Consider the following 27,420-nt stretch of genomic DNA (forward strand, 5'->3'; position numbering starts at 1 on the left):
ACACAGTCTCTGCGCGTGGCCAAGAAACACTACAACCTTGCGCTTCCGGGGCACAGTTTAGTTTACCATATGAAATGGAAGGACTCAAATGATTAAAGTAAAATGCCATAATCACTCACGTCGATAATTAATTAATAGCTTGTATTGGAAAATATTGAAGCGTTGGAAAGTAAATTAATTAATTATATGGTAAGTATATCCCAGAAGAATAACACATGCATTGTACTACGCTATACAATTTGAGTAGAAACAGGTCTATGATTTACATAGGGTACAGACGTATTAATATCAAATGAATGTAATCAGAGGAGCATTTTTGATAATGCAACACTTGCCCGGGACAAGTGCGCGTGCACATCGTGAATACCTTAGATCAGCTGATCACTGTAAACATAGATGTGTGACACGCTCGCAGTTGGCACTTATCAATTGTCGTTGTAATTAAAGGCTGAAATGCAGGATGCTTGATACAGTTCCCAACTATGTGGCCTGCTGATCTGACTTGTGATGTAGGTAGTTTATGCGTATTGCGAAACACTTTCACCCGAGAGCGCACAAAACAGGAAGAGTTCCAACCGAGGGATTAGAAAATCACATGCTAATGGTAACCTAGCCTACTTCTGAAGAAATTGAGCAGCAAAGACTGCGAAAACAATCCCCCGGCTGAAGGACGCCCGCAGAACGATTTTTACGGTTAGTTCATATTTTGTTTTTCTTTGAATTGTGTGTCTTTCATTACATGTCTTCATGTTTGTGGCCAGTGTTGGTGTTAATAGTCCTAAGGTAGCCAATAATGTTCTGAAACTATCTGGGTCGTATTTAGTAGGTAAAACGTGTCACTTCGTTCATAAACGTTGTCTCCGTACTGAACACGACCCCTTGACCTTTCAAGCTCATTCACGATTTATGTCAATTAGGGAATTAATCCTATCATCAGTAATGTTTGTTCACAAATATATCTATTTGTCTTTTAAGGTTTCCCAATGTGTGACGTGATGAAAAAAATGTGTCTTCATGTGGGGAGTTTATTTCCCCCAATATCTTGTCCACTTGCAAACATCATGATGTTGTAGCCTAAACATTTCAGATAACATTTCAAACACGTCCCATCAAACACCTGTGATAATTTCAGGAAATTTGAAATCAGCTATTTAGTCACATACTTAGTTTTGCTAAGTAATGGCTTCTCATAATCTTGCGGTTCAATCAAGGATGTCACAAGATAGGCCAATGTTTTTTTTCATTTCTAGAATGTTACATTTACCAGTGGTGAGATGGCTCAAAACCAGGGGACGACAGAAATAATAATAATAATATACGTTTTATTTTTACATTGTTGGTTTAGATTTTTTTTAAACTGTAAGCCTAGAAGCATAATTGCTGTATAGTAGGTTCTGAAATTGACACCCTTTATGAAGGTGAGTGAAAATTACTGTAAAATATATAATTAAAATACTGAATTATATTGTATGCTAAATTATTTTATTCTAATTAATACACTTGCTCATAGACAGATTTTTTTTTTTTAACACGTTTTTAAAAATTCTAAAAGGTATGGGTCAAAACGATTGACACCCATTTTTAATTCCTCACCTTGCGAGGATAATGGCAATGAGCTTTTTTCTAAAATGTTTTATGAGTTGGAGAATATATTGGGAGGGATCTTAGACCATTCCTCAATACAGAATCCTTCCAGATCCTTGATATCCTTGTCTGTACTTATGGACTGCCATCTTCAGTTCAAACCACAGGTTTTCAATGCGTTTTATGTCCGGAGACTGAGATGGATCTTGCAAAATGTAGATTTGTGGCCAATTAACCATTTAAAAATTGCACCATAACATCAAAGATCCATCATCATATTTTACAGTAGGTATGGGGTTCTTTTCTGCTCACGCATTCACATTTCCACACCAAATCCACCACTGGTGTTTGTGACCAATGAGCTCTATTTTCATGTCATCCAACAAATGTAAATGCCTGCCGTTTGCTGAATGGCCTTGGCACTTGGATTGGAACCGCACCAGTCAGAAGACATGAATATAGAGCTCTTTGGCCACGTACACCAGTGGTGGGTTTGGCATCGAAATGAAAATGCATAAGCAGAAAAGATCCCCATAAGCCTAACTACTGTAAAATATGGTGCTGTATCTCTGATGTTATGGGGCTATCTTGCTTACACGGGTCCAGGGGCCCTTGTTAAGGTCAACGGCATCATGAACTTTACCCGGTACCAGGACATTTTAGCCCAAAATAGGTTGCCCCTGCCGGGAGGCTGAAACTTGGCCGCAAGTGGATCTTCCAGTGAGACAATAACCCCAAGCACTCATCAAAATCCACAAAGAAGTTGTTAATGGCCATCTCATATTCCGGACTTGAACACCATTGAAAACCTTTGCTTTGAATTGAAGAGGGCAGTCAGTCTAAGTGCAGACAAGGGATCTCAAGGATATGGGAAGATTCTCTATGGCAGAATGGCATAAGATCCCTCCCAATGTGTTCTCCAACTCATTAAACTTTTTAGAAAAAGGCTCAGTGCTGCTATCCTTTTAAGTTGAGGTATTGAAAGTAGAGGTCAACCGATTTTAATCAGAATGGCCAATTTTTTTATTTTTTATTTATTTATTTATTTTTATTTATTTATTTTATTTTTTAAATTAGGGCCGATTTCAAGTTTTCATAACAATCGGTAATCAGCATTTTTGGACACCGATCATGGCCGATTTACATTACATTGCACTCCACGAGGAGACTGCGTGGCAGGCTAACTACCTGTTATGCGAGTGCAGCAAGGAGCCAAGGTAAGGTGCTAGCTAGCATTAAACATATCTTATAAAGAACAATCAATCTTAACATAATCACTTGTTAACTACACATTGTTGATGATATTATTAGTTCATCTAGCTTGTCCTGCTTTACAGTGCCTGTTAATTTATCATTGAATCACAGCCTACTTCGCCAAACGGGTGATTTACAAGCGCATTCACAAAAAAAGCACTGTCGTTGCACAAATGTGTACCTAACCATAAACATCAACACCTTTTCTTAAAATCAATACACAAGTGTATATATATTTAATATTAGTTAATATTGCCTGCTAACATGAATTTCTTTTAACTAGGGAAATTGTCTCTTCTCTTGCGTTCTGTGCAACAGAGTCAGGGTATATGCAGCAGTTTGGGCCACCTGGCTCGTTGTGAACTAATTTGCCAGAATTTTACGTAATTATGACATAACATTGACGGTTGTGCAATGTAACAGCAATATTTAGACTTATGGATGCCACTCGTTAGATAAAATACGGAACGGTTCCGTATTTCACTGAAAGAATAAACGTTTTGTTTTCTAAATGATAGTTTCTGGATTTGACCATAATAATGACCTAAGGCTCGTATTTCTGTGTGTTATTATAATTAAGTCTATGATTTGATAGAGCAGTCTGACTGAGCGGTGGTAGGCAGTAGCAGGCTCGTAAGCATTAATTCAAACAGCACTTTACTGCGTTTGCCAGCAGCTCTTCGCAATGCTTGAAGCATTGCGATGTTTATGAATTCAAGCCTATCAACTCCCGAGATTAGGCTGGCAATGCTAAAGTACCCATTAGAACATCCAATAGTCAAAGGTATATGAAATACAAATGGTATAGAGAGAAATAGTCCTATAATAACTACAACCTAAAACTTCTTACCTGGGAATATTGAAGACTCATGTTAAAAGGAACCACCAGCTTTCATATGTTCTCATGTTCTGAGCAAGGAACTGAAACGTTATCTTTTTTACATGGCACATATTGCACTTTTACTTAACCAAATTGAACATGTTTCATTATTTATGAGACTAAATTGATGTTATTGATGTATTATATTAAGTTAAAATAAGTGTTCATTCAGTATTGTTGTAATTGTCATTATTTTATATATATATATATATATATATATATATATATATATATAAATTGTCTGACTTGAATCGGTATCAGTTTTTTTTGGTCCTCCAATTATCGGTATTGGCGTTGAAAAATCATAATCGGTCAACCTCTAATTGAAAACAGGGCTGTCAATCATTTTGGCTCCTACCTTTTTGAGGAAAGAAATATTACTTTTTTAAACAAAATCTAATTCTTTGAGCAATTGTATTAGTATAAAAATATTATAATTTCCCAAATGTTTTGAACATACAATATAGCTCAGTATATGAATGATTTATTTTATACAGTCATTTTTTTTCTCATGTTTATCGAGGGTGTCAATTTTTGACCCCACTGTATGTACACATAGGAATCATAGGCAAATCTGTTTGCATGCTTCTACTGCAACTTTCTTATTTCATTCAATAAAGAAATAATTGTATGACAGATTGTCTTTGCAACATTTCAGCAGAGTATATGAAGCAAGATTTGTATAGCCACATCCCACCCTGGTGCATCCCAGACATGTTATTTGTGGTCTACGATAAGGAAACTGTATGCTTACTATTTTTCTTGCAAGGCTAGTGGGGTGACGGAAACCTTTTCAATTTGTGTTGTTTCCTTGTCCAGTTACATCTTTCATTTAGGAATGTTCCTTACCTTTTAACCCAAATAGGCCTTACAATGCATTAGGTAGTCTACATGTGTCTACATGAACTAGACACATTTTTGTCCATGATTAAAGCACAAGTTGTTTGCGTCTTGAGAGTAACAATGTGTACTGCATGTATGGTGCTGCTGTCTGGTTGCTGAAAAAGCCTAGATAATGAATTTCTCGCACTGTTGTAGAGAAGCTACATTTGACAGAAGTGAAACTGACCACCTTACATTTTCCATTTACTGTATGATCTCAATTAGTACTAGAGTAGATCTGATTTTCATTTGTTTGGTTGAATGTGCAATGTATATCAGTATTAGGAGTAGTAGCCTAAATCTTAGTCTTTCAGTGCTGTGGTCTTCTTATTCAGTTATCTATGGAGGATCTGGATCCAGAAGACCAGTTTCTGCGTCATGCCAGAAATGGGGATCTTGCAGGCATCCAGAAGCTTCTCATGTCCAAGATTAAAGAAGAGGCCAACCTCAACATCAACTGCAAAGGTAACATGAAGTAGTTGCTTGCTGCTGGTCAGTTATTTGAATGAGTGAAGCTCTTTATTAGTATACTACAGTATTGAGGAATTTGAGTGTGTCTAATCTATTTCCATTGTTGGTCTAGAAAAAGGGTTTAGCTAACTTTAGGCCCAAGGGCATAACCCTGCAGGATGGTTACACTTACTGTTATCTATCTACACAGGAATGCTAGGCAGAAATTTGAGTGTCTAATCTGTCCTCAGGTAAGAGTAAGTCTAACCTGGGATGGACACCTCTCCACCTGGCCTGTTACTTTGGACACAGAGCAGTGGTGGAGGAATTACTCAAGGTACAGTAAGAAGCGTCTATTTTTAATTAAGAGATGGATGATTGTTTAAAACATATATATTTTGCAGAATTAATGTGTGTTGGATATTCCCTGCAGGCAGGAGCAGATGTTAATTTGCCCAATAATGTAGGAGACACACCACTGCACAAAGCTGCCTTCACCGGAAGAAAGGTGCCAAATTGTACAAAACATTTTGACGTCTGTCTGTCTTCATTTGAGTTTATTTTTCATTTTATATGCATGTTTGACTTTTTGATATTCACTGTTGAATTCCATGCATGTGTTTATTCATTTACTCAACCAGTAACTCAATCATGCATTGTTCAGGAGGTTGTCATGCTGCTGCTAAGCTATGATGCATGTGCCACTGTCATCAATGGAACAGCACAGATTCCCAAAGATGTCACTCAGAATGTGGATATCAAAAACATGCTGGGAGGTAAGTGAATGTTCATAACATATTAATAACAGTGTAATATGTCCAAACTATTCTGAGTATGTTATCAACTTATTTTATGTTGGCCAAAAAGAAGCACCTGAATCAGTGTTTGTTACAAATCTTTGAGTCAATTATAGCATTAATTCTTTCTCAATCCATTCAGCGGCGGAGAGGACAGAGGAGCGAAAACTAGAAGAAGAGCTTTTAGACGCAGCGAGAGAGGGAGACCTTTCGACCCTGTCACAGCTGGTGAGTGCTTGACTCGTGTTCAATACAAAGTTTGGGTCCACGCAATATCTGTTACTTTACCAATTTCGAAATAATAACTTTTCTCTCAGTGTATGATAAGAAACATATCCTTCTCGGTTTTGTCTTTTTACCCAACAGGCTCTCTTTGTCACTCTTGTTTTAGCTTAACAGGAAAAAGCCTCCAGACATGAACTGCTGTGATCTCTTGGGTAACACCCCACTGCACTGCGCTGCCTACCGTGGTCAGAAGCTATGTGCCCTGAAACTGCTAAAGAAGGGTGCTAGCCCCAACATCAAGAACAAAAATGGTAAAGATGGGCTCAGTCAGTAAATGAAAGGTTACATACTTAGAAGTTTCATGTTGGTTATTGTAACATCCGTGCCGGTGTTCTGGTATAGTTTTCTGTATAATGATTCCTTTTTCTTTGACTTGTGCACAGATCAGACTGTGTTTGACCTTGCAAACAACACAGAGATAAAGCAGATTCTGGAAAGCAATATTCATAAAGTGAGTGTTTTGTTATGTAAGAAAATTATTGAAGTCGGACTTGACCGCACATTATGTTGTTGGAGAAAGCAACCATTACAAATGTTGTCTCTAAACTTGTCTCTCAAAGGGTATGACTCACCATGTCCAGATGTTTGAAGGAGCCCTTTGGAAGGTACAGTTGTTTGCAGATAAATCCACTATTTTCACTATCATGTTGTCAACATTGAAAAGCTTATTATCACTTGATAACATTTTCATGTACATGATTGATGACTTATAAACACAAACTTGTCCTGACCCTTCTGTCAGAGTTCCCGGTTTTTAGGCTGGCGTTCCTACTGGGTGGTCCTCCAAGATGGGGTTCTGTCCTGGTACTCTAAACAGTAGGTGCTCTCTCTCCTTCCTTAGACACAAGCTTGGTCATTTGAACCTCTTCCTGATGTTCTATGAGTGGTACATTAATTTCTACAGAAGAAGTGAATCTTAAGTTAGATTCAACTGCTAAAGGACACCCTTGACCCACACTAGAATCTTACCCCTATTCGTTCATTCTCTCTCTCTCCTAAGGTTGGATGCAGCTGCCAATGTCCGAAGACAAGGCTGTAAGCCCCTGACCCAAGCCCATTGTTTGGTAGGCCTTGATTGTTTGTTCTCTCATCAGATTTAACATGGTGACAGTATTTGTATTTACTGGAATATTAGGGTAGAATATGACTGTTTTACCATTTATTTTTCAGATCAAAGCTAGAGACAACTGCTTTTTCACACTCAAGTGCTTTGATGACAGTGTGCATCATTTCAAAGTGTCCCCCAAGAATGACCCCGAGGCAACAAGAAAAGTGAGATATAGTTTGGTTTATTGAATTATTACTGTACAGTGCAATCGAAGTATTCAGACCCCTTGACTTTTTCCACATTGCTGAAATAGTTTTCCCCCCTCATCAATCTACACACACTATCCCATAAAGACAAAGCAAAAACTGATTTTTAGAAAAAAAAATCAAATGTATATAGCAAAAAAAAGAACTGAAATGTTACATTTACATAAGTATTAAGACCCTTTACTCAGTACTTTGTTGAAGCACCTTTAGCAGCGATTACAGCTTTGAGTCTTCTGGGGTATGACACTACAAGCTTGGCACACCTGTATTTGGGGTTTCTCCCATTCTTCTCTGCAGATGATCTCAAGATCTGTCAGGTTGGATGGGGAGCGTCAGTACACAGCTATTTTCAGGTCTCCAGAAAGTCCGGGCTCTGGCTGGGCCATTCAAGGACACTCAGAGACTTGTCCCGAAGACACTCCTGCGTTGTCTTGGCTGTGTACTTACGGTCGTTGTCCTGTGGGAAGGTGAACCTTTGCCCCCAGACTGAGGTCCTGAGCGCTCTGGAGCAGGTTTTCATCAAGTATCTCTCTCTCTCTGTACTTTGTTCCGTTCATCTTTCCCTCGATCCTTACAAGACGTCCAGTCCCTGCCGCTGAAAAGCATCTCCACAGCATGATGCTGCCACCACCATGCTTCACCGTAGGGATGGCGGCAGGTTTCCTCCAGATGTGACGCTTGGCCTTCAGGCCAAAAATGTGGTTTTATCAGACCAGAGAATCTTGTTTCTCTTGGTCTGAATCCTTTAGGTGCTTTTTGGCAAACTCCAAGCGGGCTGTCATGTGCCTCTTACTGAGGAGTGGCTTCTGTTTGGCCACTCTACCATAAAGGCCTGATTAGTGGAGTGCTGCAGAGATGGTTGTCCTTCTGGAAGGTTCTCCCATCTCCACAGAGGAATTCTGGAGCTCTGTCAGAGTGACCATTGGGTTCTTGGTCACCTTCCTTACCAAGGCACTTCTCCTCCGATTACTCAGTTTGGTGGGGCAGCCAGCTCTAGGAAGAGTCTTGGTGGTTCCAAACTTCTTCCATTTAAGAATGATGGAGGCCATTGGGTTCTTGGGGAGCTTCAATGCTGCAGAATGTTTTTGGTACCCTTCCCAAGATCTGTGGCTCGAACACAATCCTGTCTCGGGGGCTCTACATACAATTCCTTTGACCTCATGGCTTGGCTTTTGCTCTGACATGCACTGTCATCTGTGGGACCTTATATAGACAGGTGTGTGCCTTTCCAAATCATGTCCAATCAATTTGTAGAAACATCTCAAGGATGATCAATGGAAACAGGATGCACCTGATTTCAATTTTAAGTCTCATAGCAAAGTGTCTGAATACTTATGTAAATGAGGTACATTTTTTAAAATAAATGTGCAAAAAAATATCTTAACCTGTTTTCGCTTTGTCATTCTGGCGTATTGTGTGTAGTAATTTAATACATTTTAGAATAAGGGTCTGAATACTTCCCAAATATCATCAATACTGCTTTTCATTGCTTTCATAAGTTAAGGAACATTTTATTTTTTATTTTTTCAAACAAAAACATTGTTTGAAAAAAAACAGCCTACATTTGAATAAACCTACAAACAGTCTGACATACGCGCAGACAACAAATTACGCTATTCTCATAACCTAATTTTCCCCCTGTCATAAGTCATGTGAGAGCCCAATTATTAGCCTAAGAGCAGAACATGCAGCAGCACAGTGTACTTAAGTCCATCGTGCAGCTCAGACGAGTGCATGTTTGTTCTGTCCTACAGAGGTGGATGGATGCTATGGAGGAACACTCTGCCTACAGTACACACTACTGCTCTCAGGATCAGGGCAGCGAGGAGGATGAGGAAGAAGTCTTGAGTGTGGGAGAGCTGACGGAATCATTACAGGTAAAATACCAGTCTACAACCTGTTTATCTGATAGTTGCTATTTGTCTGTTGCCGTCTCTCCTCACATCTCCATCCTTCTCTCATGGTCAAAATGTAAATTCTCCTTCTGCAATTTTTTTAAATGACATGTAATGGGTAATCTTAAGATCCTTAATATTCACAGTTAATGCTAGCGTACCTGTAGACTTCCGGTCATTGCGCTAACATTAGTTAGCATTGGCTGGCGAAACTTTCTCTAACTTCCTTCATACTGCATGCAGAGACATACAAATGTTTCAGTATGCCTTTAAGTATGGTTGTCATGTATTTCCCCTCTTCTTTCTTCCGCCTCCTCCCTGGCAGTCAGCTGAAGCTTGTCACCAGAAGCTGGAGAAGGAGGTTGGAGCATTCCTCTCCTTGGTAAAAGAAGATGGACTTGCTGAGAGTAAAGCCTTTTCTTTCATAGGAACTCCATTGCCACAGACATGTAGTACAATACCCTCATTCATAGCATAAATGTCAAATGTAATTGCACTTTTCATTGTATTTCACTTCCAATAGAAGCTCGTGCCTAAACCAATTGACCCATATTTAGTGTAAGACAAGGATGCAACGATAGCCCTTTAAAATGTCGGCTGAATTCAGCCAACAAGACTTTAGTGGTACATTTTATGTTACCGTTAAACACTATTTGACTGCTCTCTCAGAACACCACTAAAATGTCCTGTGGTCTTGTTTGTCCCCTCAGAGCTGCCACCCGTGATGCTGCAGAAGATGAAGGAGGTGTGTGAGCTGTCCAGTGAGACCTACTCTAATCTCAACCACTGCCTCAGCCTCTTCTCCAGACAGGATGGGGTACGTCACTTCACTTCTGTGTCGACTAACTTTGTTGCTCTGCCAATAGACTTCGTTTTTACTACAGATAAGAGCTCACAAAGTCATTTGATTACAGAGGATACACTCTGAGGACAAAGATTCAGAAGTATTTTGCATACACGCAACCTCACAAAAACACAGTGTCCCATTTCCCAGTGCTATGAGAGTAGAATCTGTGGTTTACAAACATTTGATTTGCACAGAGAGAATCAAGCAGAGTTGAGCTCCAGAATAGGGATGGAGAACATTAGGGATATTAATGAGGCACAATTTGATATGTGTCCACATGCATTTACATTATATCTGATGTTTTGACTCGCTAAACATGCAGGAGAGATACAGTAGAGAATAGATAGGTGTAATACAGAAAAAAACAACATTAAGTCTTGGCTGGTTATGTACAATGTGCAATTGAATTGGCATTATTTTATTATTAATAATATTATTTTATTATTATTTTATTATTATTATTTTCTGCATTATTTTACTATTCTCATCCTAACCTATGATTGTGTGGAAAAGGTGAAATGAGCATCTGGGTGTAGGCCTAAAAAATGTGTGATCTGGCAGGCAAATGGATTGCTATTGCTATGGTGGATTATTCATCTAGATTATCAACCATACTGTGTAGGATGTCACAGCTGTCAGGGGCCAACCATTGTTAACACTTTACAGAGTGTCCCATGGCTTCCCAGATTGTTAGTGGCGCTAATGTCTATTTCAGCTCAGAATGATTGTGTTGTATTATAGGTCTCAACGATCACATAATTATAAGTGACTGTGCAATGCATTGGAACTATAATCATTATTTAGACTTCGGCCTCCTACATTTTGAGTTGAACTTGTAATATTTGAGCTGTCTCTCCGGCTTCTATCACAGGGTCATGTGGTGAATGTGTTCTGTTGGTTTGTAATTTCAAATACTTGCTACACTGGAATTTAAGGGTTAAATGTAGGAGGAATGTATATGGTGGATTCAATTAAGGGTGTATATGAGCCATGGGCTACTAAGTAAGGGGAAAGGCAATCGCATGGTTACGGTCACTGATAAGGGTGGATAGCTGTGGATTAGTGAGGAATGGGGCTGAGGTCAGGTCACATGAAGGAACAGTTTATTACCCATGTCACTTCATTTCCTGCCTAGCAACAAAGATGTAATGTTTATTGAAAAGGAGGAGACTCCACCTAAAGGGGGGATATTAATACTTGTGCTGGTGGGAACATGTATTTGTCTTTTTCAGCTGTTTGACCCATTGGGTGAATAAACTTGGTTTGAGCTTTTTCTAGTTGTCTGTTAGTTTTTACTCTGTTTATTTAGAACCTAACCGTATTGATGAGCAGTGAAGCAGAAGAAGCCATTGCTCCAGCCTCATTCCATAACAGTGGCTTCCAGATGTGGTTCTACAGCCTAGCAGTGCTACCTAGCTTCCCCTTGAGATGGGCTCTACAGCTTAGCGGTGCTACCTAGCTTCCCCTTGAGATGGGCTCTACAGCCTAGCGGTGCTACCAAGCTTCCCCTTGAGATGGGCTCTACAGCCTAGCGGTGCTACCTAGCTTCCCCTTGAGATGGGCTCTACAGCCTAGCGGTGCTACCTAGCTTCCCCTTGAGATGGGCTCTACAGCCTAGCGGTGCTACCAAGCTTCCCCTTGAGATGGGCTCTACAGCCTAGCGGTGCTACCAAGCTTCCCCTTGAGATGGGCTCTACAGCCTAGCGGTGCTACCAAGCTTCCCCTTGAGATGGGCTATACAGCCTAGCGGTGCTACCTAGCTTCCCCTTGAGATGGGATATACAGCCTAGCGGTGCTACCTAGCTTCCCCTTGAGATGGGCTCTACAGCCTAGCAGTGCTACCTAGCTTCCCCTTGAGATGGGCTCTACAGCCTAGCAGTGCTAGCTAGATGGCTCTTGGGTGAAGGAGGCTGTGGAGACACTCTACAGTAATGAAGTGACCAGCAGTCATGACCTTGGAAGGTGTTGCTCTCCCATACAATGGTGTACTGTACATGGACCTGAGGGCGAACTATTAATGAGGCACAATTTGATGTGTCCACATGCATTTACATCATACTGTACATTATATCTGATGTTTTGACTCGCAAACTGTTTGTGTGAGGTTGAAATGCCTAATGTAGTGTTTATTTTTGCCCAAAAGCCCAGATATGTAGAGATTACAGAGAGATGGAAAGAATTTAAGACTAATGATGTGGTAGAATGAAGAGGAGTGTCACTCATTTCTACATGTGTTCATGTGTCATCACTGCCAGATGGTGACGGAAAGATATGCAGTACAGAGATCACTAATCATTTGAGTGGAGAGGGAGGGTGTGTGTGACTAGGCCTACTTCATAGAGGAATAGAGCGTCTGCTAAATTACTAGACTTTCAATGTAATAGAGTGCTTTGTGGAGGATTGAACTCACTCTGGTGGAGTGAGTGTCTGAAAGTGATTCTCTACAGAACTACATCCGCCATTGCTCAGAGTCACTCTCCAGCTCAAACTACTGGGACGGCAACTGTTACTACTGCTGCTATGTGCTACTACAGTACCATCATCTGGTGATTCCAACACAGCATCTCCTGATGGGTGATTCTGCTACTGTTGTCGTTGCTGCTGGCTCCTCAACAGTGCTCTGTTCTGTGAGCACACAGACGAATGCCAGTATCCCACTGAAGGCCTATCCTATGGGAATAACTCTTTACCAGCAAAGCATATGGAGGAGGCTACATTTATTGTGAGTTTATTTGCGACTCGAGTTCAGTGAGCTTTGCAGTGATTGTGTTATTGTAGTTGGTTCCTGGTTTGAAGTGTGACTGTTTCACTGTGACTCACTGCTACTGCATCTTTTGGTTGTAAATGTTGTTTAAGTATGATAACAAGGATGATACTGCCATATATATATATATATATATAACTTTACTTTTATGTGTTTGGGAATCAGCAATGTTATTGCAGTGTTACAAGGACTAACGATGACTAGCAGTTGGACAGACATTTTGCATGATTTTGTAAATGAAATCTGTCGTTTCATTACTTCAGTTTGGATTTTTTTCTCTTTATTGGTGAACCCTCACCAAAGCAAGGTATAATAATAATATCATAAGCTTCCTGGTTATCATATGATGTTGAATATGCTATTTATAATTATACTGAAGTTGCACAGGATGTGACTCTGATTATTGCATAATCTCTCGTTATAAAACTGTTGAGCAGATTGGTCCTAAAGTAGTTACTTACTGCCTGTGCTGTTGCTGTTAATTAATCCATTACATTCAGGCTGTTAGTTGTTAACATTGAATGAGATATTTCAGTGGATCTTAGTGGAGGCCTAGACAGAATTCTACCAAGTCCTCAGAGACAACTTGCTGTTTGTCTATATGCTACCTTACGTTATCTGTAAGTCTGCTTCCGCTCCCATCAATTCCCAGCCTTGGTTACAGTTGAGCTGTACTGTAGTTCACTGTGGTGTGTGTATCTACCTTCACGACTTTGAGTTGCCCTCACCAGAAACTCTATCCTTGCTGTCTCTTGAAATGTATTTCAATTTTTAGACTCATATATCTGGCTTTATGCAGAGTACCAGCCAAGCCAGTGTTTCAATGGATCCAAGATATTCAGTTTTTGGAAAGGAGAAGTTGTATGGTCATGAGGTATATTTGAGGTATAGACCTTTTTTTTGGAATGTAAACAATAACAAACTAATAATAACAAACTAATAATAACAAACTAAAACGCCCGTCCCCACTCAGCTATCCCCCCGGATGTAATCTCCCCTAGAGAACGCAACATGTCAAATGCACGTTACAAGCAGAAAAGTAAACAGTCTACTTAGAAAAAATGGAAAAGCGCCGTTACATGTAGCCTAGTCAGTGTATGGAAGAGGCGGAGCTAGCCAGACAGACACTTCAGAAGACGTGGGCTACTTGGCCTGGATAGTGGTGAGATTGCAGTTAGTATTCCATTCAACCCATCTTCAAAGGTATAATTGTAGCTCTCATTGCGGCTCTCCCATTTGTTGACAAAGTAAACATGTTAAAATTTGATTGTGATAATGAGACTAATAATATTTCACAATAAACAAGTAATTCACATTAATACTCAGTAATAATAGGCATAGTAATGAACTAAAAGTTTTTGTTCTGAAGATGCAGAATAATTTACATAGCACAATTTAAATAGTATCCAAATATAGTGTAATGGCAATGTAGTACAATACAAGGAATCCATCCATGTACAGTGCTGCAGTAGAGACAACAGCAGTGTGGGTGTAGAGATCTTGAGTCTTCTTGTGACAAGAACAGAATAGATACTTTATTGTCCACTGGTTAGACTGGAAATGTGTCTTCTGCTTTTCCCAACACCCTGCAGTGCAGCACCCCTAGGGGGAGGGGGGGGGGGGGTGTTTAAGTGCCTTTCAAGGACACAATGGCAGGAGATGGTACAAGGATCCTTCCAGCTGCCAGTTCAATTTCATACCCATTTTTTTTTGTCATCCTGGGCTTGAACCATTGTAGTCATGGCACCACACTTATTCATTGCCCCTGTAGTAGTCTAGTCATAGAGCAGTGTTTCCTGGTCCTAGGGGCCCAAAGGGGTGCACATTTTTGTTTTTGCCTTACCACTACACATCTGTTTTAAATCATCAACACTAGATATGTTAATCATTTGAATTGGCTGTGTAGTGTTAAGCCAAACATAATAAGGTGCACCCCTTTGGGTCCCCGGGACCAGGATTGAGAGACAGAGGTTGGTGAGGTAGACCAGCAGCTGGAAATTTGCTGGTTTAAGTCCCAGCCCGGGCAACACAAACATGGGAATGGAACTGAACTGTAGTAGTAGAGACATTAGGCTTATGATTATGGGCTAGCATATAGCTAGCTACAGTGTCTTAACGTTAAGCCTAATACTATAAAATAATGTAGCCAAGTCCTCTATAATACTTAGTTAGTTAGTGCAAGGTCCATTACGGGGTTAACTTGACAAGCCACCCCATCAGCTTTGTAGGTAAAAAGCTACAGCTATATCAGTTGTTTGCACAGAACGCAGCTATGGTAGCTTAGCAACAATACATGGATGTAGCTATTATTGTCTCACATAATTAGCTATTCAAATGTTAGCTAGTCAAGAGTTAAGCTAGCTACTGGCTAACTAGATAGAGATGTTACAGCAACCCACAATCACATTTATTTTCCTGTTGCACAAAGTTATTTTTGGGTGGCATAGACGGCTTTAGCTAGGCCTTCAGACACTTAGTGGAAAACTTATAGCTAGCATATTAGCTAATCAAATAACACGTTTACGTTACCTGAAGTGAAATGTAGCCAGACCTTCATAGCAGTGATCCACGCACGTTGTCCTGTTTTTAACAAACCCCAATAACACCGCACTTGACCCTTATACCTCAGTGTTCGCTACCTTTTAGTAGCGAACGCTAGCTAGCGAAAACTTTCACAGGTCGGAGTGCAAATGACACATTTGGGACACAGAAAGGGGAGAGGCAGGGGAGCTAGCTACATCTTGAGGGCTCTCACTACAATCAAAACTAAACAAACTTGTGCCACGCAACAGGAAGTGGTCGGGGGCCAGGGTTCAACAATCAACAGTTATAGAAAAGTATATTTTTATGTATTGTATTTTCAAAGAAGATCTAGTAACTAGTATGTCTAATTGGCCATTTCCTTGCCTATTGTGGTCATCTGATCTCCTCTGTTCCACGAGGGTCATGTTCTCTGGACAGCCATTTGAGATGGCAGGCTTCAGGCACCTGTCCTCCACTACAACCAAACATGTCTTGTTCCTCTCATCACTGCTTCACTCTAGCCCTCTGATGTCTGTCTGCTGATCTGAGCACAGTAATAAGAGTGATCAGTTAGTATGCTAATCTTGTTGTCTACAGACCTACACAATATAGGTCCTCTCATCCGTACAGAGATCTCTGCTGATATCTATACTCTATTCACTGTATACTGTAACTTGCTTTTCGGTGTTGATATTTGTAGGCCATGACGTGCCATCAAACATATACTGTATGATTATTAATTATTGTGTGTGTGGTTCAGGTGCGCAGTCTGAAATTGGAGCAGGAGGTGGAGAAGAATAAGATCCTGTCTGAAGCGTTACAGACTCTGGCTACAGAGCACCACGAACTTGAGCAGTCCGTTGTCACAGGCTCTTCTCCACAGGGCGCGCTCAGTGAGGATGACTTCCACGACGCTGTGTCTGGTGAGTATGGCTTGTTTTTATTTACAATCGGATTGATTTAAAGTGAGAGAACTTGCCTCACCTGTTTGACACTGATTATTTTCTTGATGCCTTTAGCTGTTCATGTATTTTATGACCTTTTGTGTTTACATGTTGTGCTAAGATGACTTGCTTGTTTGAATGTAGTGTGTGCACCAATTTAGTTGCAGTTGAGCAATGCCTACATTCCTACAATATAGTATTCAACTTTGAAAATGCTTATAACAGTCCTTTACAAGATGGCCTGTGATGATGTTTAGGATGATTTTTGTAATGATCGATTGACCGATGCCTTCATCTGTTGGTTCAGGGCACTTTAAATGCAACTCGATCCAGAGATTAGGTTTCTCCCCTCAGGGCTTTAGGGAGGCTCAGGGAAAAGTGTCAGTTGCCGATAGCGACAGGCAGTCATTCATAGCACTGTCCCTCATATTTCTAGTCCCTGTCTTTACAACATGCCTGCTTATACCTTTCCCTCTCAGACTCTGAATCGGAGCACTCTCTGAGCGGCTTTGAGACGGTGGCCAGCCATTCATTCGACGAGGAAGGCTCTGTCCTGTTCAGCAGCGAGCGCAGCAGCCCTACCAACATGTCTCGAGAGGATCACCATCAGGATGAGTCCCAACCCAATGGGATCGTGAGGCACAGGTGAGATGAGCCCCCCTGACACACCCCTCCTACCCACCCAGCTTCTATCCCATCCACCCTACATCCAAGCACACACAGACAGGCGTCCTGTTTACATTACACAGCTGTTTTTACTGGAAGGTAGAAGCTTCCGATTTGGATTGAACATGGAAAGAAAAGTCACTTTGCCTTTTTGCACAATACCTTAACTTTTAAGTCATATTTTTGTTTGTTAATGAACATTTTGTCCCTGACTTTCCATTTGAGAGAAACCCTTTCTGTAAAAAATACAGAGGTGGAGTTTCTTCCAGGTCCTGAAGCTAAGTCTTGTTCTTTACCTTACTGCTTGTTTACTTGTGTTCCTAGACTGCCAGGATCATACCTATGGGTTATTTTGAGGGTTTTCCCTGTTCCTGCCAAGTCAGTCGGCGTGAATAATTTAGCGAGCCGTCCAGGCAGGAGAAAGGCTCTCCATTGAGAAGGCCGAGCAATGTGTAGGACCAGTTAAACATTGAGGTCACAATGTAATGCAGTAATCGGAACTCGGTAGGATCCTATGTTCACTGGTCCCTTCAGTCTGGAGGCTGATCAGGGTATAGGAGTGGAGGGCAGGGCAGGTTTTTAGGATGGCCGTTAATTTGATTTGCTTTTTCCACTCGGTCTCGTTCAGTGTCTCAAAGAAAGAAACATGAAAAACAACAACCTGTGGTGGTTGAAATAGCCAAACTCAACCAGACTGGCAGTTAGGAAGTTAATTAAATAGCATATTCACTAAATGGGATGTGTGAACTAGAGTATCCACATGTTTTTATCTTCTTCCGCTGTCTTTGTGTGAGCAAGAATTCATGTTGAATGTAGGTGTTCATATGAATATACATGTGTCGGTCAAATTACTCCAACCATAAATAGAGTAGCAGTGAAGGTCTCAAGGAGCAGATATTTCCATGGCTGGCTACTGGACACCTTGTATAGGGGTGTTGATTGTAGACCTGGGCCTTAGTCCAATAGTCCGCTCTGCATGTGCCTGAAACAAAACTGAAGGCTTTTGTTGCACTCAGCAGACTATATTGTCCTGAATAAGATATGACTCCTGCATTAGTGATATAGCATCTGTTACAGGTCTAATCCAATGAAACTCAGATCACTGTACCATAAGGATAGATTCAAAGTCAACAGAGCGCACGGTGTTACTTGTGTCATTTGTACATTTACCTTTTATGTGTGTGTGTATGATGTCCCTCACTCCAGAACAAGTTTACCAGCACCCATGTTCTCCAGAAATGACTTAAGCATCTGGAGTATCCTGAGGAAATGCATTGGCATGGTGAGCTACCAACTGGCATTCTGCTTTATTGTGGCCATAATAGTCCCTGTATTAAGCTCAGTCAATCTTATACTGATGTTTTGTTCAGTAAGTAACGTACATCTATACAACTGTGTGTCTTTTCTTGGGCTACTGCACAGAGCATGTCATAATCCTGATGTGGAATGTGGTTCAGTAGCCGGGGAGGGTAATCAACAACAAAACAATCCATAATCACATTGTAGGATTTTTAATGAATTTATTTGCAAATTATGGTGGAAAATAAGTATTTGGTCACCTACAAACAAGCAATATTTCTGGCTCGCACAGACCTGTAACTTCTTCTTTAAGAGGCTCCTCTGCCGTCCACTCGTTACCTGTATTAATGGCACCTGTTTGAACTTATCAGTATAAAAGACACCTGTCCACAACCTCAAACAGTCACATAAACAGTCAAACTCCACTATGGCCAAGACCAAAGAGCTGGCAAAGGACACCAGAAACAAAAGTGTAGACCTGCACCAGGCTTGGGAAGACTGAATCTGCAATAGGTAAGCAGCTTGGTTTGAAGAAATCAACTGTGGGAGCAATTATTAGGAAATGGAAGACATACAAGACCACTGATAATCTCCCTCGATCTGGGGCTTCACGCAAGATCTCACCCCGTGGGGTCAAAATGATCACAAGAACGGTGAGAAAAAATCCCAGAACCACACGGGGGGACCTAGTGAATGACCTGCAGAGAGCTGGGACCAAAGTAACAAAGCCTACCATCAGTAACACACTACGCCGCCAGGGACTCAAATCCTGCAGTGCCAGACGTGTCCCCCTGCTTAAGCCAGTACATGTCCAGGCCAGTCTGAAGTGTTGCTAGAGAGCATTTGGATGATCCAGAAGAAGATTGGGAGAATGTCATATGGTCAGATGAAACCAAAATATAACTTTTGGGTAAAAACTCAACTCGTTGTGTTTGGAGGACAAAGAATGCTGAGTTGCATCCAAAGAACACCATAGCTAATGTGAAGCATGTGGGTGGAAACATCATGCTTTGGGGCTGTTTTTCTGCAAAGGGACCAGGACGACTGATCCGTGTAAAGGAAAGAATGAATGGGGCCATGTATCGTCAGATTTTGAGTGAAAACCTCCTATCAGCAAGGGCATTGAAGATGAAACGTGTCTGGGTCTTTCAGCATGACAATGATCCCAAACACACGAAGGAATGGCTTCATAAGAAGCATTTTCAAGGTCCTGAAGTGGCCTAGCCAGTCTCCAGATCTCAACCCCATAGAAAATCTTTGGAGGGAGTTGAAAGTCTGTGTTGCCCAGCAACAGCCCCAAAACACCACTGCTCTAGAGGAGATCTGCATGGAGGAATGGGCCAAAATACCAGCAACGGTGTGTGAAAACCTTGTGAAGACTTACAGAAAACATTTGACCGCTGTCATTGCCAACAAAGGGTATATAACAAAGTATTGAGAAACTTTTGTTATTGACCAAATACTTATTTTCCACCATAATTTGCAAATAAATTCATTAAAAATCCTACAATGTGATTTTTCTGGATTTTTTTTTCTCATTTTGTCTGTCATAGTTGAAGTGTACCTATGATAAAAAGATGAGGCCTGTAACTTTGAAGTGGGAGAACTTGCACAATTGGTGGCTGACTAAATACTTTTTTGCCCCACTGTACGTACACACACATACACACATACATACATACATACATACATACAGTGCCTTGCGAAAGTATTCGGCCCCCTTGAACTTTGCGACCTTTTGCCACATTTCAGGCTTCAAACATAAAGATATAAAACTGTATTTTTTTTTGTGAAGAATCAACAAGTGGGACACAATCATGAAGTGGAACGACATTTATTGGATATTTCTAACTTTTTTAACAAATCAAAAACTGAAAAATTGGGCGTTCAAAATTATTCAGCCCCTTTACTTTCAGTGCAGAAAACTCTCTCCAGAAGTTCAGTGAGGATCTCTGAATGATCCAATGTTGACCTAAATGACTAATGATGATAAATACAATCCACCTGTGTGTAATCAAGTCTCCGTATAAATGCACCTGCACTGTGATAGTCTCAGAGGTCCGTTAAAAGCGCAGAGAGCATCATGAAGAACAAGGAACACACCAGGCAGGTCCGAGATACTGTTGTGAAGAAGTTTAAAGCCGGATTTGGATACAAAAAGATTTCCCAAGCTTTAAACATCCCAAGGAGCACTGTGCAAGCGATAATATTGAAATGGAAGGAGTATCAGACCACTGCAAATCTACCAAGACCTGGCCGTCCCTCAACTTTCAGCTCATACAAGGAGAAGAATGATCAGAGATGCAGCCAAGAGGCCCATGATCACTCTGGATGAACTGCAGAGATCTACAGCTGAGGTGGGAGACTCTGTCCATAGGACAACAATCAGTCGTATATTGCACAAATCTGGCCTTTATGGAAGAGTGGCAAGAAGAAAGCCATTTCTTAAAGATATCCATAAAAAGTGTAGTTTAAAGTTTGCCACAAGCCACCTGGGAGACACACCAAACATGTGGAAGAAGGTGCTCTGGTCAGATGAAACCAAAATGGAACTTTTTGGCAACAATGCAGAACGTTATGTTTGGCGTAAAAGCAACACAGCTGAACACACCATCCCCACTGTCAAACATGGTGGTGGCAGCATCATGGTTTGGGCCTGCTTTTCTTCAGCAGGGACAGGGAAGATGGTTAAAATTGATGGGAAGATGGATGGAGCCAAATACAGGACCATTCTGGAAGAAAACCTGATGGAGTCTGCAAAAGACCTGAGACTGGGACGGAGATTTGTCTTCCAACAAGACAATGATCCAAAACATAAACCAAAATCTACAATGGAATGGTTAAAAAATAAACATATCCAGGTGTTAGAATGGCCAAGTCAAAGTCCAGACCTGAATCCAATCGAGAATCTGTGGAAAGAACTGAAAACTGCTGTTCACAAATGCTCTCCATCCAACCTCACTGAGCTCGAGCTGTTTTGCAAGGAGGAATGGGAAAAAATGTCAGTCTCTCGATGTGCAAAACTGATAGACATACTACAAGCGACTTACAGCTGTAATCGCAGCAAAAGGTGGCGCTACAAAGTATTAACTTAAGGGGGCTGAATAATTTTGCTCGCCCAATTTTTCAGTTTTTGATTTGTTAAAAAAGTTTGAAATATCCAATAAATGTCGTTCCACTTCATGATTGTGTCCCACTTGTTGTTGATTCTTCACAAAAAAATACAGTTTTATATCTTTATGTTTGAAGCCTGAAATGTGGCAAAAGGTCGCAAAGTTCAAGGGGGCCGAATACTTTGGCAAGGCACTGTACATACATGCATACATACATACATACATACATACATACATACATACATACATACATACATACATACATACATACATAACCCTAGTATGAAAACTAATCCTGTTCAATGTTTAGCCATGGCACAGTACTGTAACGGATTAAATGTCAGTGCTTCAGCTTTTTTTGGTTCTGTATGGACTAATTGATGCTCTGAGTAGGATTTATGTGTGCATTTTAAAACAGTATACACTAGTATTTACATTTACACCATTACATTCGATTGTTTCGCTATAGCTTATTATGCTATGATGAGCCTATGGGAAGTTTGAATTATGCGACCTTTCCATGGTGCATTGCATCACTGCTTATTCCTCATTCCAAGAGACTTTCTTATTTAATGGTTTGAAAATGTGATTCACGTAGTACAACTACTTGTGCTTCCGTTTTCTCTCTTTCTTTCTCTTGTTCTCTCTCTCAGGAGCTGTCTAAGATTACCATGCCAGTGATTTTTAATGAGCCCCTGAGCTTCCTGCAGCGTCTGACAGAGTACATGGAGCACACGTACCTCATCCACCAGGCCAACGCCTCCTCTGACTCCATAGAGAGGATGAAGGTACACACAAGAGAAATGATCTGGATCACGAGTTTGATTATTGATTTATTTTTGTCAACGTTTTGGTACACATAAATTGAGAGCGACAAGCATAGGTAGGTATAACACACATACTGCATGTAGGGGAAAAAAGAGTAATGAAAAGTCTCTACATCAAGTAATCTGTTTTGCATTGACAGTGTGTGGCAGCGTTTGCTGTTTCTGCTGTGGCTTCCCAGTGGGAGAGAACTGGAAAACCTTTCAACCCGCTACTGGGAGAGACCTACGAACTGGTCAGGTAAGAGTGAGGGAGGAGTACATCTCTAGGACTGATGATTTATTTGGAGGATGAGAAGTGTTGAGCCAGCCATTTTACAGCATTGGATACTTCTCTTACCCTCCCAATCCCCACCCTTTTCTATGGCAGAGAAGACCTGGGGTTCAGGTTGATCTCAGAGCAGGTGAGCCACCACCCACCAGTCAGTGCGTTCCACGCCGAAGGCCTGAAGAAAGACTTTGTGTTCCACGGCTCCATCTACCCCAAACTCAAGTTCTGGGGAAAGAGCGTGGAGGCTGAACCCAAAGGCATCATCACACTGGAGCTGCCCAGGTAAGCATGCTCATTCATGCACTAACAATAGTTGTGATGTTTTCTCATGTTGTCCGTGTGAAGCCAAAATGTATTGTTCAAAGACATGTTGTTTTAGAGTTATTTGTACTTCCAGGTATAATGAGGCCTACACATGGACAAACCCTACATGCTGCGTCCACAACATCATTGTGGGGCAGCTGTGGATTGAGCAGTATGGCAACTTGGAGGTTCTCAACCACAAGTAAGGGAAACACTCTCACATGTTTAGACTAAGATAGGAAGTGTAATGTGTGAATGAGGAAGTATGAAAGGGGAAATTATTTAATGGTATTTCTACATTTTTTTCACAGAACTGGAGAAAGATGCTGTCTGAATTTCAAACCCTGTGGCCTTTTTGGCAAGGAATTGCACAAAGTTGAAGGCTACATTCTGGACAAAAGGTATGATTTTAATGTTGTGGCGGCTTTGATTTAGCCAGCCTATCAAAGTACCTCTTGTTTTTCATATATTTCTCCAGCATGTTGCCATATTGGCAGTGATGTCTGCAGTTTTTAAACCGACAGTATTTGTGTTTTTGGCAAAGCAAAAAGAAGGTCTGTTCTCTCTATGGAAAGTGGACAGAGTGTATGTACATAGTGGATTCTGCTGCATTGGAGGCACATAAGAGAAGTGGGAAGAGGGCAGAGGAAAATAAAAGCTGTAAACAGGTGTGTATGTAAACGGGTGTGTAAACCCCATAAACTCATGTAATCCCCATTACGTGGCAAACAAATGCTTTCAAGTTCTCCATTCCTGAGGGTTTTTGTTACTCCCAAGAATGTAATGTGCTGGGTGTCAAGTTAAACATGTTGAAAGTGTAGAATTAAAAAAACATGTACTGTGTTATGACAACTCTTACAGTTTTAGGTAGAAGAGCTTCAGTGGAGTGCTCCTCTTGTTTTCCTGCATTCGTTTTTGGATGTATTTTATGAAATTGTATATGCAGGGCTCCCTCGTCAAAGAGACCCTGGTCCCAATAGCGACTCCCTGATTTAAATAAAGCTAAATACATTTGTGCTGTTGTCCAGGGCTCTGGTGAGGAGGTGGAGGAGATCCCCCTACCAGAGGCTGACACCGTAGAGGTGATCCCAGGCAGCCAGCTCCTGTGGAGGATAGCCCCAAGACCAGAAAACTCTATAGAGGTTAGACACATAAGAAAACACTCCTGTTTAGATGGATGGTGTATTCAAGCATACAAAGATGCAGAGGCTTAGAAACCTCAAGATCATAAAGCATAATTTTACAGTCTTCACAGCTTTGTATTGAAATATTCAGTCCTGGAAACAGTTTTTTTTGTGTGCATGTATTTGTAGATGTACAGCTTCACGTCTTTTGCCATGCAACTGAATGAGCTGGATAAGGATATGGAGGGGCTCATCCCAAAGACAGACTGCAGGCTGAGGCCAGACATACGAGCCATGGAGAACGGAGATATTGGTAAGAATCAGGATACGTGCTTGTGTATCATCTGCAAACACTTGGTTTCAAATCAAATTTTATTGGTCGTGTACACAGATTTGCAGATGTTATCGCAGGCATAGTAAAATGCCTATGTCTCTAGCTCCAACAGTGCAGCTCTATATCTAACAGTACAATAACAATACAAAAGTAAACATTTAAAAAAATATACAAGAAATTAAGACATCAGAACGATCAATAGCAGAGTCTGGATATACATGTATAAAAATTGTCATTTTTATTTTGTATTATTTGATTGAACCTTTTATTTAACTAGGCAAGTCAATTAAGAACAAGTTGTTATTTATAATGACGGCCTAATAAACCGGTCAAAAAGCCTCCTGTGGGGATGGGGGCTGGGATTAAAAATATAGGACAAAACAAACAATCATGACAAGAGACACCGCAACACTACATAAAGAGAGACCTAAGACCACAACATAGCATGGCAGCAACACAACAACACAGTAGCAACACAACATGGCAGCAGCACAGACATGATACAAACATCGACAACAGCGCAAAAAAGTATACAACAATACATATACTGTGTATATAGATCGTATGAAAAGGTTGTGCAGTAGATATCTATATATATCTTCCGGTTACTAGTCCAACGCTCTAACCACTAGGCTACCCTGCCGCCCCAATACGATGAGCCATGCCTAGAATACAGTATATACATATAAAGTGGGTAAAACAGTATGTAAACATTATTAAAGTGACCAGTGTTCAATGACTATGTACATAGGGCAGCAGTCTCTAAGGTTCAGGGCAGGATACCGGGTAGAGGCCAGCTAGTGATGACTGTTTAACAGTCTGATGGTCTGGAGATGGAAGCTGTCCCAGCTTTAATGCACATGTTCTGTCTCCGCCTTCTAGATGGTAGATGGGTGAACAGGCTGTGGCTCGGGTGGCTGAGGTCCTTGATGATCTTCTTGGCCTTCCTGTGACACCTGGTGCTGTAGATTTAGCACTGAGTGCACAGTTAATCTAAGGTAGATCTGTAAAAACCCCTTGTGTTCTCCTTGTAGATCTTGCAAGTGAGGAGAAGAAGAGGCTAGAAGAGAAACAGAGAGCTGCACGCAAAACCCGTTCCAAATCTGATGACGAGTGGAAAACAAAGTAAGACTGAGAGAAATACATGTTTTGACAATTGAATTTGTTATATTCTCAATGTACACAAATATCATTTTAATATGGTATCCCTTCATTTAATCCATTTCTCCTTTGGTATCTGATTTACTGCTTTATACTAATGCAAAGTCCTACTTTTCTCTTCCATTGTCATGTTATCTGTATTGCACCTTTGCTTTGATGTGAAGAAACCCTGCCCTTGGCCCCAGGTTTGAGTTGCTTGCTCTTCTATGGTGTGCCTTACATGTGCTCTGCACTGTCAAACTTGTGTGGTAGCGCCATCTACTTGTGCTAATACATACTGTGCATGCATCAGTTCTGATCTCAAATTGGAAATAATTGCATACACACCCACTGACTATTTATTACACAACCAATGCATGATTATCTTTTTAGACATACTGTTTTTTTCACTTATGCAATGCTAAATGTAATGTAGATACTAACTCTCATTCATAAAATTACATGATGAAATCCTGACTCCCCCCTACCCACCAATGCTCACTGTATCCCTTCTGTATCTCCAGGTGGTTTCATCAGGGTCAGAATCCCCACAACGGCTACCAGGACTGGTTGTTCTCCACTGGCTACTGGGACCGCAACTATTCTCTATTACCTGATATTTATTAATGGACACTAATGAACATTCCTTGAATAGTGAGATTTATTCTTATCCACGTCAACTTCCTTATCTATTATGTGATTACATTCCACTAATTCATTTTTTTAGACCAGTTAATTACATCCAATATGCAAATAGGAGATTAATACAATAAAGTCTTAATTTATTACAATTAAAATACTGTGTATGAATATAACAATAATTGATGATTTTGTAATACAAAATGTTCAGCTGTTAAACATGCTTAAAAATGTAGCATTCGGTCACATTTCATGCAGCCATTTTAGATCATTTACTTTTTAGCACGTGTATTCACTCCATTGTAGCTTGGTTGACAGGGGTACATGATTTGAGTCGCTGTTTTGTTTTAACTTCATGATGCAGTGCTTTGATTGTGTATGGTGTGATCTATCATACAGTATTCTATTTGCACAAGCCTACAACCTTGGCCCTTTAGGAACATACACTATCCACATACTAAATCTGTTGCTCTTAATGTAATGTACAGCTGTTTTGTGTTAACAACTTCATAAAATGTTTGTTACAAAAAAGAACTGCACTCACATAATGTACATATTCTCAGTGGTTGGGATTTTTTTGTTAGTTTATAACACTTTCTTTACTTATATTTTAGTATTATCCCACAGCTCAACTGTTGCTGATCCTCATTCCCATGACTTTTTAGTCCTTCAATGCTCACATTCATTTGTGAGGTCACTGATTGACTGATGCATAACACAGTGGATTGTTAATATTTTGGTCGATTGCTCCATTGATTGTAGGAAGAAAAAAATTATGATCATCACTACAAGATCTGCTCATGACAATCATTGCGGGGGAAAATTAACTCATCTCTAAAGGTTATGGTAGTTACATGTTTTATGCACAATTCCTTTCCATTACATTTTTCAGAGCAGCTATGCAATTATCTAAACAGAGGACTATCCCTGTCTATTCTCTAACAGCTGTCATTTTACATTCCTCTTTTCAACTGTGAAGGGATCCTATAGGACATGGGTCATAATAGAGAATAATCTAAGTTATGGACTGTTATGTAATTTAACAATAGGGCTAGTGTAATATGGTTGTGAGACTTTGTATCATGGTTATAGGGGGGAAACCCTGTTATCAAGTTATCTGGTACTTTGAAGTTATCTGAGAAAATGTATGCAGAGGTAGTACAATACAGTTATTAGCATGACCCTTTAACTTGGTAAATAATGAGTATAATAAAATAACTAACTTCTAAATGTAAACAAGTTTGTTCATTTTGTTAATTAAATGCCTTACTTTGGCATGGCTCTGGTG

The 27,420-nt window shown here is 40.5% G+C and overlaps 1 protein-coding gene across 4 annotated transcripts; it reads left to right on the plus strand.

The window, feature by feature from the left end:
• The first annotated feature begins 52 nt into the window (after positions 1 to 52).
• On the plus strand, positions 53 to 27,368 carry osbpl1a (oxysterol binding protein-like 1A). 4 transcript variants are annotated; one of them, XM_036978130.1, is made up of 29 exons: positions 53 to 693; positions 4,936 to 5,065; positions 5,302 to 5,387; positions 5,484 to 5,558; positions 5,715 to 5,826; positions 5,990 to 6,075; positions 6,239 to 6,383; positions 6,516 to 6,583; positions 6,693 to 6,737; positions 6,875 to 6,948; positions 7,133 to 7,196; positions 7,303 to 7,404; positions 9,201 to 9,323; positions 9,667 to 9,748; positions 10,052 to 10,158; positions 16,236 to 16,398; positions 16,899 to 17,064; positions 18,292 to 18,367; positions 22,151 to 22,285; positions 22,465 to 22,562; positions 22,692 to 22,874; positions 22,990 to 23,097; positions 23,207 to 23,296; positions 23,440 to 23,563; positions 23,924 to 24,037; positions 24,209 to 24,332; positions 25,388 to 25,478; positions 25,679 to 25,723; positions 26,018 to 27,368. In XM_036978130.1, the coding sequence occupies exons 2-29, from the start codon at positions 4,942 to 4,944 to the stop codon at positions 26,118 to 26,120; spliced, it is 2,913 nt and encodes a 970-aa protein (XP_036834025.1). In that variant the 5' UTR covers positions 53 to 693; positions 4,936 to 4,941; the 3' UTR covers positions 26,121 to 27,368. The 4 variants fall into 4 exon arrangements, with proteins under 4 accessions (XP_036834025.1, XP_021459654.2, XP_021459653.2 ...); XM_021603978.2 differs by having other exon boundaries at positions 54 to 693; positions 25,679 to 25,699; XM_021603979.2 differs by lacking the exon at positions 25,679 to 25,723.
• The last annotated feature ends 52 nt before the right edge of the window (positions 27,369 to 27,420 follow it).

The sequence above is a fragment of the Oncorhynchus mykiss genome, chromosome 5 (assembly GCF_013265735.2).
Source record: "Oncorhynchus mykiss isolate Arlee chromosome 5, USDA_OmykA_1.1, whole genome shotgun sequence".
In the NCBI taxonomy this organism is placed as follows: Eukaryota; Metazoa; Chordata; class Actinopteri; order Salmoniformes; family Salmonidae; genus Oncorhynchus; species Oncorhynchus mykiss.

Coding starts and splice junctions, on each gene's coding strand:
- osbpl1a (XM_036978130.1), top strand. CDS start 4,942: ATGGAGGATCTGGATCCAGAAGACCAGTTTCTGCGTCATGCCAGAAAT. Junction 6,949..7,132: donor CTGTCCTGGTACTCTAAACA/GTAGGTGCTCTC, acceptor CTCTCTCCTAAG/GTTGGATGCAGCTGCCAATG. Junction 16,399..16,898: donor CTTCCACGACGCTGTGTCTG/GTGAGTATGGCT, acceptor TTTCCCTCTCAG/ACTCTGAATCGGAGCACTCT.